The sequence below is a fragment of the Trichoplusia ni genome, chromosome 1 (assembly GCF_003590095.1).
Source record: "Trichoplusia ni isolate ovarian cell line Hi5 chromosome 1, tn1, whole genome shotgun sequence".
Taxonomy (NCBI): domain Eukaryota; kingdom Metazoa; phylum Arthropoda; class Insecta; order Lepidoptera; family Noctuidae; genus Trichoplusia; species Trichoplusia ni.
The window spans coordinates 4,338,432-4,351,307 of record NC_039478.1 but is presented as its reverse complement, the minus strand read 5'-3'; the positions used below and the strand labels follow the sequence as shown (position 1 = coordinate 4,351,307).

Here is a 12,876-nt window from a genome sequence, read left to right as displayed (position 1 = left end):
ACATATATAAATAAGGCTATAGCTGTAGTCCAGTTTTGACGAGTGACAGATACGTATTTCCAAAAGCTTCCTAAACTCAACTATCTGCCATTAAAATACCTATCTAATATTTTCATATAAACAATAATTTAGTATGTCAGTAAGTGGGACAAAGCGGATCTCTAACAGAAGTTCCATTAGACTCCATATCAGTAAGTAAACAATACTTTTTTATAAACATGTTAACTATCGGGTATTTGTATTGTTTAATAATAATAAAAAAGTAATGACAGATAACGTGTCAATGTCACTGTTTGATCAAACAGCCATGTTTTGTCTCTCTCTCTGAATTCAAGCATACATTCCTTATTTGTATAGAAAATATAATTTACTAGCAGTTCCCCACGTGCCCGCCCGCCACCTATCTCAAAAGATCAAGTATCCTGTGTTAATCCAGGTCATAAACTAACTGTGCACCAAATTTCGTCTTAACCCATTCAATGGTTTTTGCGTGAAAGAGTTACAAACATACATACACCCATAGTACAAACTTTCGCGTTTATAATATTAGTAGTTTATTAGGATGGATTTTTCTTCTTCTTCCTGCCCTTGTCCCGTTTCATTTGGAGTCAGCGCAATACCTATTTTCTACCATTCCATGCTGTCACTCGTTGCGCTATCACAAACTCCTTTTCTTTCTTATCACTCTTCACGCAGTCCATTCATGTCTTCTTTGACCTATACTAGATGATTGATAATGTGTTAATTCATGAGATGATCAGTCTTGGTAAGGATGACGGTGTTGATACACTTTTTGGGTTCAAGCAGTCAAATGTGCCGTATCAAAAGAAGCATCAATTAAGATCAAATCCCGAATACATTTATACTAATCTAATAAACTCTACTCAACGTTAAGATAATGAGAAACTTAATTAAAGACTTCCTACATCCATCATTGTTTTATAAGAGCCGCCGATCCGATGTCGTACGTCACGAGTTGAAAGTGAAAGTCCAATTCCGTAACATAGGACCAATACCGGTCTTTTTAACTGCATTCTTTCTTGAATGTCGCATTCAAGAAAAATTGGTCCCGTTTTTCCTAGATAGTTAGATTACTTCATCATTATTATCTATTTGTTTTTTATTTTTATTATTTTTCTATTGTTCATTGTAGAGATTCGGTGTGGTGACATCATTTTTCGTGTTTTTTAATTCTGTACCGTATTTGTAGACTACAGTTCGTATTTATGCTGAATTCAAACCAAATCGTCGGAGATCGCATCAACTGCTACACTCTTTTCGTTAATGTTTGCGAGTAATAATTTTCTTTCCCATTTATCAAACTACTTTGGGGTGTGGCCATATTCTGTTAAGTACGGTATTTCAAACGGAGCCTGCGTATCTGACCTCGACAACCCATTAAAACGGCAAACTCTATATTCCCTGGCGGACTGGTTGTCAGAATTTTAATGACTTAACAACTATCAACAATTTGAAACTTAAGAAACAAAAAATATACTTAAAAACCGATATTGGAGATGACTTTTACCAATAAAGTGAACAAAGAAAACAGACTGTTCCTTATCACCATGGCACCATGATGACCTCAGTCATTAGTCGAGAGATAAAGGCACGTGGGTCATGCGCCCGTCCTGACCCCATCTAGATTGATCCATCATCTCTTCAATACTTTGTTATAAGTAAGAAACGTATAATTATGCGGTATCTCGATGCGGTAGTGTACTGAAAATCCTTAGTTTAAGTTGTAAATTGTTTTTACCTAAGGACCGGTCCTCAGATACTCAGATGAATACTAATACACGTTATTTTGTAGAATAAGTAGTTAAAAAAGAGATTATTTTCGGTCTCAATGGATAATGTATACTAATTATTATGTTCAAGGATATTTTATTTAAATCTTTGATCGACAAAATTACGGTTCCTTGACTAGCTATCAACATTTTATGATTGAAGAAGACATACAATGTAATAATCACGTGTTTGATACCGTTTAGCAACAAAAAGCAGCTTTAAACCATGCTGTATAAATTATACTTAAAACATAATGTTGATATAGATGTTTTTGAGCATACGTCACGAGTTTCCGCATAAATTCTGGTTTTCGTTCAGGAGATTGACCCGATTCCAGTGTATTCACCCTATCAACTAAAATCTAGACCGAGGTGTGAATTTGAATCTTGTTTAATTTAAAATGTTCTGCCCGTCGAAATGTAATGAAATGCTTACATGAATGAACCAATTTCGTTATCCCTACTAATATTATAAATGCGAAAGTAACACTGTCTGTCTGTTACGCTTTCACGTCTAAACCACTGAACTGATTTCAATAAAATTTGGTACAGAGATGGAGTGACCGTGGCCGTGGGAAAGAACATAGGATAGTTTTTATCCCGGACTTTTGCAGAGGTCTCTTGTTGCTCTAGAGAGCGGGCGAAAAGCTAGTACGTACTCGAACTTAAACGTTTAGAATTTGGAAATGTATTTTCTTCTAGGATATTAATTATATGTATGGTCTCTCCTCCCTTTTATTTATTATTTGATTAATTTTATGTGGCCTCCAAGAGAGTTCATGATTTCCTCTAGAACATACCGTGATTAAATGTTTCGGTGGTGTTCGTTGATGACGGACATGTGTACGCCGCACATACCCATCATTCCAGCTTCTGTCAGCCGTCTTTCTAGCTAGACCCATTTAAAAAAATACGTTAAAATGAAAAGTTTTCGAACAATAAAACGAATCAGCATTAAGTTCATGCTTAAATTGTTGGTAAGTCTTAGACTACGACTGTAAGATATTTTCCAATGATACGTATACATATACAATATTCAGGCACGACAATTTGTATAATTAATTATGTGATCAAATCTTAAACGGGTGTTATCGCTTATCATCGAATTATTTATTCTTAACGTTCCTTTTAAGTTATTTTTCTTAATTATGATTGCATATATCGATTGCTGATTAGAATGTTTTCGAAAAACTGATTAAATTACCTGTGTTTTAATATTAAAACCGACACCAGGGAATTTCAAGCGGTTTTCTACGAACTTAATTTGTTTTCCTAATCCTTTCCCCTGCAAAACAAATACTTAATCCATCATAGTTTTCTAAGTACTGTCGCGCTGTTTTCTCTTATTACACAACCGCTAAGCATGGAGCACCCCTCGTAACAACAATGAGAGCCAGTTTGGAATCCGATGATGCAACCTTACCGCATGTTCTATGTCGGTCAATGTTGCCATGTTGACATCTAGTTTATTGTGCAGCCTTCTAATAACCTCGGAGAATTAAGGACCATTATCAAAGCCCGAAGGACCAGCGTGACGTCAGAGAAATTCTTTCTATTTACTTAATCAGCGTTGTGGCGCCGCGCCCTCTAATGTCTAAGGACTGCACGCGATTGTATATTAACTACTTGACAGTTTAAAAAGCTAGTTTGATGCAAATTCTAATTTTTTTTGTCGGTGGCGGATTGTTGGAAAATTTAGATGAAAATTAGGTGATAATGATATGAGGCATAGATTATAATATGGATGAATTATAGCTTATTGATGCAAACGTTATTGCCTATTAAGATCATATAGGTTACATTGGATGATTATAAAAAAAATTAATCAGCTGCAAAATATTGTTGGTGGGTGTTGGTTATCGAAACGTTCAGCAAACCAATCATAAAGATTGTATTTTCCGAAATGAATTTCTTTTCGTATCGTGAAAGAGGAAAATCCATATTTTAAATCACTGTGTGTGATCACTGTGACATAGTGTGACAACTGTAAATGTTATCTGAACTTTTTAAACTTTGACTGCGTCTGTTGTGAACTCTGTCAACCAGCAGCCAACCGGCCAGGTATATCGGTCAATGTCGCACTGGCCCGACACAGATTAACAATGCTGATTCATTCGTTCTCCAACGAACAATATGCTAATACAATAAATATACATTCATTCTGTCCAAACAAGGAGCAGTAAGCGATAACACATATTTACATTTTTTTGACTCCAAAACCAGTTTCAGAGAGCATAATACATATATCAGTAGAAAAATCTTGATAAAATATTATCTGACATTGAGCAGAAAAACGTTATCACAATCCCAGCATTGATTTCGTTCAATATAAATGGTTTGTTTTAGTTAGAATGAACTCAGGCAGAGTCGTCTCCGCTTCCGATTGAAACGGCTTACGGGGCGACGCTCACGATAATCGCGAACGGCGCGAACGCTGCGTACACTTCAAGGTCAGAACTGTCACTTGTCCGGCAGAGTCTCGGCGTGGACTCCTGCGCAGCGCTCGTGAGTCGCGCCAGTCGCCCTCTGCGCACGCGCCTCCTCGCGCCCCACCACAAACTCACAGCCAACAATGTGTCGTCCCGTGTAATCTTTATTAACACTCAAATCTTCCGCCTATAACACACCATTAATATGTTTTTGTTAATACATCGGTAGTTATCTGTGAACTGTGAAGTTTGTGCTCTTGTCAATATGTTGCGACGCCAGTTTTCGCACGAATCCGGAAAAACGGAGCTTGTTAAAGCAAGGGAGGAGTATTTTGATCGCAGGTATGTTGCGAATGTGATTGCCGATAGCTATGCTATGATTTTTGTTATTGATAGTACATAATACTTTTGTGTTGACTTTAAATTGCTAACTTATAATCACGGAATCGAATTTAAGAATTATTATTTTGTTTTATTTTTATAAGTAAATACAAGTTTCCGGTACAAACGTACGGAGTGTTTTGATGCTATTCGACGCGGTTAAAACATCTTTTTGTAATGGTATCTTATAAGTCAACTTAAAAGGTTGTTGGCAAAACGGACTTTACTCTGAACATATCTAATGAGATCTAGCTAACGTTGAGGATAAAATATAAAAAAAACTATTTCACTTTACAGGAATATATACTGACACTATTAGGTTGAAATAAATGTTTCACCAAAATTAATTGGGTTGTATGTATATAGATTTCGTCGAGACCGAAAATCCTATTTCTGATAAACAAAGGTTTATCAGAAGAATATTAAATCAGTGATTGATTACACATAAATAACAATTAAGTAAATAATACAGTCTATATAAAGATCAGTTATTAATTAACCGATTTAAGAATAGTTCAACTTAATGGTAATCGAATTTGTTGAGGTAAATAAAGTCACAAACATAATTCACCTTATGATTCCATATCATGGAAGTGCAGACGTTATTTTATAATTAACAGTATTTAAAACTCTGTCAGTTAAATAAAGAAACATTAAAAGTACGTACATTTCGAGCAAGCGTTTATTAAATATGAAACATGATTTACTCAATTCTGCTTTTCTCGAGTTCTCGCCATGCATTTTTTGTAAGTCCTCTATGACACCAATGACTTTTTCAATTTTATATGTACTTTCTTAATTGTTCTAAGACGCCTCTGACAATCGGTGAATGAAAACATCGTGACTAAACCTTGGTTCCAAATACTAAAATCTGAAATAGCGTTAGTAATATAGCGTTTTGATCAATGTTCTCATACCGGCCTGTGCGTAGCAGTAGGTGGTATATAGGCGGGTATTATGATTAATAGTATGTCTCTACACTGTATTGACTCAAGTACATAAAATACCTTGCCCTTAACATATGACGTAAAACTACATAGAAACTTCTTTAATTCTATTTGACATGTGAAGTAACTACAGACATACTACTATTTCTACTTATCTAACTTTTACAAAGTAGCACAGTGACTATACAAAAATACTCGATGCTTTTATCGATATGATAACGAATTTAATCAAATACAACAACGGTTTCGATAACTCATATCATACGGTGAATTCATCTGTTTTTGTTTAAGACCATCTGAATAATGGTGATTTGGACGTGATAGGTTACAAGAAAAAATATTCATGAATTGACAATATTTCACCATGATTATTGTGTATTACTAGCATAATGCATATTTTTATTATTGTCATTAAGATTAGTATTATCATATCTTTAATGACTAATTCTATAGCCTCAAATAAAACGCAATGAATCAGAGCCCTGGTCAAATTTTCAATAATATCATTGCCAAGAAACAGTAATGACCATTATTAAAAAAAAAACCCAGAGCCCGTTCCCAAAAAATAATGGAATTACCAAACAAACAGATCATCAGCTGATTAAAAATAAACTGCTTTCCCGAAAGCTTCATTGTTTCTCTGTGCATTAGTATTCGGGAAAACCAACAACAATCACAAGTGGTACTTAAAACGGCAGCTGGTTTTATTTAAATTACGTGCTATCTGTCACAAAAAAAAATAGTCTTAAAACAGTTGTGAAAATCATCATCGGCCTAGCCTTTTCCCAACTATGTTTAGGTCGGCTACCGTTTACAATTGTGAAAATATATTACTCAATTAAAAAAAGATAAAGATAACGCTTGGAAAAGGTTAAAAAACGACGAAAGAGTTTTAGAGATTTATTTTAAGGGTATATAAACTCTGATACCATTCTTATTCGTATTTTCGCTGTCCTATAAATTCAAGTGACAGAAACGAACTTAATGCTATTTACAGCGTTAATTAAAACTTCATCATCATAATCAGCCCATATTCGTCAACTGCTGGACATAAGCCATAGAGATATCTTCGAATTAAAACTTAAGATTGGAGAATTTTGATTTTGCAATAACTGGAACTAAACTCTTAGCGTTCTTACTTAAAATTACAAAACCAAACAATAAAATAACAAATCGATTTTAATAACACTGGTTCATATGATGATATCAGCTGCGGAAATGCTTTTAGATATATTTACTATTCCGTCATCATACCATAATAATTGACGTACCTATTGATGCGATAAAATTATCTGACCTCCATAGTCACAAACTTCATGCAATTCATAATAATCCTAAGGTATCGTGTTTTCTCTGTCCTTATATGAGTACCTATTCGTCATTCCAAATATCGTAAGGGAAAGAAGGAGGCTGTAGAGACTTTAAGCCTGTTGACAATCAAACATGGATAATAGTAAAAAATATGGATGAAAGAAATTAAGCACACGATGTTTTTCACCGCAGTCAGTGCATATATCAAATCGAAATCATAAATACGCCAAATAGTTGTTAACTTTTCCTCATCGATCAATTCCTCCACGAGTTATTGTATGACTGATTCCGGAACGAACAGTTCTACCCCTTCCTACAACCCGGATATATTTCTTATCCACTATACATGTTCTTCCTCACCTCAATTAGCTTTAACAACTCGTACTTATCTCAAAATTGATGTGAAGACACGCGAAACAATAACAACCAAGCATACATTCAAGTTTTTTCTTTTATTTTTTACCAGTTTCTATATAAAACCATTTCGTGCTGACTGTCGTGTTCTCCTCATTAACAATGTCAATAAGGTTAGTACTAAAGTTCTTGTGCATAATGTTTTAAATTATAGTAATTTAAATTCCATACAGCGTGTTTTAAAGACGATAAAATTAAAGGCAATTTAAAATTAACGACATTCGATAAAGAGTTAAAGGCATCATTGTTCTGTTGGGTAAGAGAGATGGGTAGATCTATTGTATAAGCTCGTCCCTCTTTGCCATTAGAAAAGTCATGGATTAAAAATGTCATTACTAAACTATTAATGTCGATTGCAGCGAATTAATTTTGTGGTTAATTTATATTTGTTGACAAAGCACTAAGGCATTTATAAAAAAATTAGGATCGAAAGACCGCGCGTGATAACTGAATATTATACATTTTAAATTCAGCTCCTTATATTTTTTATTACATCTGTAAATATCTTAATAATAATGTCTATGCCCTTGTGCGTAATTCGTATGCGGAAGAATACATCTTTAGACGATTCTCAGCCTTATTTTGATAATCTTATAAAATCTAAGTAAAAAAAGAAAAGTCACGCAGATTGCCTAATCGCAAGGTTTGTGCCACATTACTATCAACAAGTGACCTCAGGCCTAGTACCACATGTTACAGTAATATTATTGCAACTGTGAAAGCGTGACAGAGCGCTAACCGCATAGAGCACCGTCTCTTTTCCCCACCTGCGTTACGTATTCCCTTGACGTTTTATACATTCTTATATTTCATATTATTGCGTTTATTTGTCTTTTTGCTGTAACACGAAATAACTCAAATAATTTACTGTTAAGCAAGATTTTTTTAGGCTGACCTTACGCGTTATTTAGTTACTCAGAAATAGAGTGGTTTTTGAAATAATTTTATAGTTTAAAATAACAGTATAATGAGGAGATATGGAAACCACCCACTCGAGTATGGATGTGAATGGAATGAGGAAGACAGGACCGAAACAGAGTATAGGGGCTAAAGACGATATGTAAAAGAAAGGTACGAATACATTTTTAAGAAAAGATGAATGAAAAGCAAATATTGCTCCGACCCTCATTGAATGAAAACATGGCATTAGAAATTTGGGAACAAGTATAATAATAGGTTAAAATGTAATCAAAACAAATGCCAACTGCCTGTATATACAAAATTAACATTAAGTAACGTCCCATTGCGATTCGTATTCGTGAAATGGTAGTCGCTTGCGTACAGTTGCGACATACGTTAGTCTCATCAATGGAACTACGAGCGTAGTAGGTTCAGGTATTTATAAACTTACATTAATTTACGTTTTCTCGATCGCGTCTTACATAAGTGTTTATCTAATATATAAAATTCCCGTGTCACGATTTTAGTTAACGTACTCCTCCGAAACAGCTCGAGCGATTTTTATGAAATTTTGTATACATATTGGGTAGGTCTGAGAATAGAACAACATCTATTTTTCATACCCCTAAGTGTTAAGGGTTGCTCACACTAAAAAACTAAAATATTTTCTGGACGAAATTGTTTGTTTTTATTTTTTTATAATGTGGCACTAAAATACATACAACTACTAAGAAAAAGAAAGAAGAAAAATATTCGGCTAAACAACGTTTGCTAGGTCAGCTAGTATTATCATACGTTAGTTTGAAAATCGTGTTTTACTTCCCAATAGCATTTGTAAGTCGATTTTTAATTACAGTATTATTTTATCGTTTGATTTATCAGTTCGGATAAGTTTAATCGATAAGCCTTTATATTTTTAGCTTTCGTTTACAAAATAACCGGTAATATTCTGTAGTGAACCCTGCTGTTTTCGCTGGTCCTTAGATCCGATGTTTCGATCGATGCGGACCGAAGGATCCTATTCAAGTTCTTTTAATGTGAATGCATAATTTATAACTGTGTGAACGTAGGTCAACACAGTTTTTTAACAAGACAGTCTTTTCAAATATGTTTCTTTTCAATTAATTCCTATTAATAAATAATTATGATTGTTAGTTTAAGGGCCTGTTTCACCACCGCCATATAAGTTGTCGTTAAATTACTTGACAGATTTTGTATAAAAAGGAGGACATTTTTTTTACATTTATCTACCAGGTAGCAGTGATTTTGAGGAGCTCGTGGCTAAGCTATAACCGCATAAGTGATTCGATCACAGGCTAAGCTATGCTTGACGCGGTTGGTCCGTAGATGGGTGACCATCTTTGTCATAACGAGTTCCTCCGTGTTTCGGAAGGCACGTTAAATTGTGGGTCCCGGCTGTTATTCCTACAACTTTGACAGTCGTTACAGGTAGTGAGAAGCTTGAAAAGTCTGACAGCCAGGCTAACCAAGGGGTATCGTGTTGCCCAGGTAACTGGGTTGAGGAGGTCAGATAGGCAGTCGCTCCTTATAAAACAATGGTACTTAGCTGAAACCAGTTGGACTGGTGGCCGACCCCAACATATTTGGGAAAAGGCTAGGCCGACGATGTAGCAGTGATTTTGGAACAAGCGCTTAGTCTGGTTGTTTAGTTAGTTATTCTAGCAATACACTCAAGTAACTTCTTCTATATATTTTTAGACTCTTTATAACTAATTTAACATTATTAAGCTTATTTAAGAAATTAATATGCTAATTTAGAATTAACTTGCGTCATTTATGTTCATTATGACTTCCTTGCTACGAAACAAATTATAACTACATACGACTAGGATGACTGTTTCTCAGTCATTATCTAGACTCTAAAGATCTAATCACAGTAAAAAAACATTAAAGTGATGGTATCTTGTTTTGCAAGATAATAATAGATGCTATAATAGTGTACTTGGTTTGTATGTGTGTGCTTCTACTTGTAATAACGTCAATTGTATTCACGTTAATTAAGACGTCGTTATATTTAAGTTTAATGTTATAAACAAGGTGATTAAGGTACCACTTGCATGGCTATATCTATCTCTGAGGTACGTTGAGTGTTAGGCACATGATTCAGTCAAATACCGTATTTTATATAGATTGCTATCCGTCTTCTACAACCCTTTTTCAGTAAACTCTATTGATAAATAAATTACACTAATATTGGTAATAATTCACGATATTACTATAAAAGCAAAAAGCGGCCTATGTAATTGTGGGTAAAGGACCAAAACATGCGAAAAAACTTCAGATTCAATCCACTGTTAACCTGTCCTTAAAATACATATAGGTATTTAAAAAAATCGTGCTTTACTCACCGTTCCCACATACTGTAATAAAAGCATAATATTTGAATGTGTGTTTGTTTGTTTCCAGGCGGACGAGATCCCTGAACGCGCCTTCCCCGATACAGCAGTTTGGACCATGCGGCAGAATAATGAAGAACTCTGCTATGGTTATGTAAGTATCCTTAAATCCCTTTAAATAATTTCGGAATATGTGGACATCTAATGAAAAAAAAAACACTACCGCATTAAGGATTTTAATCCTTGTGTCGCGGGGCTTTTCACAAACATACATGTCACATGCACAAAGACGCGCAGACCCAGGACAAGCATTTATGGATCACATCAATGCTTGACCTAGGCGAGATTGAACCCACGACACGTCGCAGTTAGTGGGTTTGGCGTGGTGACCCCAACCACTCGGCTATCAGTGCATTTTCTCTTTTGGAGATTATTTATTTAATGTCCAATTAACATGGGGTTAAGCGGAAAGATTTACCAGGTGAAACTAAAATGCTGAAATTGGCTTAGGCAAATTAGAAGGCTCTGGGTGTTTTTAGTCAGCGAGCGTCCCACTTAGTCACACAGTGTACTCTTTGTGACTTGAAGTCATAAGGTTTTCATCCCGGACAAAAAAAGAAGTATCGGACATTGTGACATTGGATATCTTTTTTTTTCAAAATATTTCATTTTAAAAACAGTTACACAACACACAAACAAACACACAAATAACGAATCTATTTACCTATGCACTTAAATTATCATATATTTTGTAAACATTGTGTATTTCAAAGTGTCTAATGTTGATGTCATGCGTAGCGTGTAAAAAAAACAATTAGTTTTATTTGTTCGACGCTCGTAACATTGTATATATTCTTGACCTTTGTATTTGAACGTTACCTTCAATTAAAGCTATATTATTTATATTTAATTCTTTGCTTATAACTGTACAATTATTCTCAACTCAATTGATTTATTACAATAAAATTCTAATGCCATTCTCGAATCAAACAATGTACATTTTTTGTGCCTGAAATTGAATAACTTTGCTAACACTCGTAATAATTTATGTTATTTTTCCTGCATTAAATCATGTGTTAACATAAAGTCTTCAAAAAGTAAAAACATAACAAATACGGTAGACATATTTCCTCACTTCGTAAAGGAAAAACTATTCGTACTCCACTCAAAGTAGATACTGTAACTGTTAGTTAATTGAGTTTGTAAAACCTTTTCATAAGTAGCCTCCTTCTCACAATACTCAAAATAATAGGAAACACCTGCCAACATTTCCACTTATAGAGAGATTATTTTATTTGGAAAAGAGCTATATATATACACATGGCTAAATGATTTTCAAGACTGTTAATTGGCTCTAAATTCCTCTCAACAAGGGCAGAGTCAGCCGAAAAGAAAAAATAACGAAATTTTGCTCATCGTTGTTTTAGACTATGTCCTCAACGGGTGACCTATCATTTACCCATACAGCTACACCACGTCTTCAAATTGCCCCAAAACTAATAATTCCCTATAAAATTGCAGGCAAATCCAGGACCCGGCGTCGCAGCGGCTCACATGGTACAAGCCCCCGCTGACGGTGCTCGTCATCAAGAAGGTGCACGACGCCACCATCCTCGCGCCCTTCGTGCAGCTCGTACACTGGCTGGTTCATGTGAGTTGACATAAACACTAGAAATGTGGAAAATTGTTCGGGAGGATACACGTATACCCAAATGGTCTAGAATAGGCTAGTTGTTACTTATTTCCTTCTATCAGAAATCCTAGGGGCACCTTTAAAAGTGCAGTTGTTAACCTGGCCTTTAGGTTTGCAGTTTTTAAGTGTAGTTGTGGTAACGTATCAGTGCACTATAAGGTTTAGCAGCCTATCTCTTCCTCAACCATAAAATTGTTTTTAGAATGCTATAAAATTTACAATCTCTACCCTTATCTCACTCTACCTTACTTTTAGCGACGTTTTTATGTAGGTATCTTCCTAAAATTTAGTATCTTCCGAAAATTCCCCAAAGTAGTCATTTCAAAAAATTCATTCAAAAAAATCATTTCAAAAAAAAGGTTTAGTCATTCGATATAATGATATGTAAATATAATATACATTTATACATAATTGACATATAATCATCTACTATATTTATAAACCATTAAAGAAATTGCAAATGATTATGAAATAATAATTTAATAAATATGACTTTGGAGCAACCAAAGTCTTAACTGTATTTCTGCCTTATCAATAGCCAAGCCCGCATGGGTGTAGCGTGATCACACTCACTTGGTACTTGTTATCTAAGAACCAGTTATAATTGCAGATTGACACTTGATAGTGTTACAGATAAGTCTTAATGTTTATTGA

The 12,876-nt window shown here is 34.7% G+C and overlaps 1 protein-coding gene across 11 annotated transcripts in view; it reads left to right on the top strand.

The window, feature by feature from the left end:
• The window catches only part of LOC113508905 (NAD kinase-like), a 63,919-nt gene that overhangs the window by 42,001 nt on the left and 9,042 nt on the right, over positions 1 to 12,876 (top strand). For 9 of the 11 annotated variants that reach the window (XM_026892114.1, XM_026892131.1, XM_026892123.1 and 6 more), the window contains 2 exons: positions 10,600 to 10,683; positions 12,051 to 12,180. In XM_026892114.1, the coding sequence (XP_026747915.1) occupies positions 10,600 to 10,683; positions 12,051 to 12,180 (214 nt within the window). The other 2 variants (XM_026892166.1, XM_026892140.1) reach the window with 2 other exon arrangements.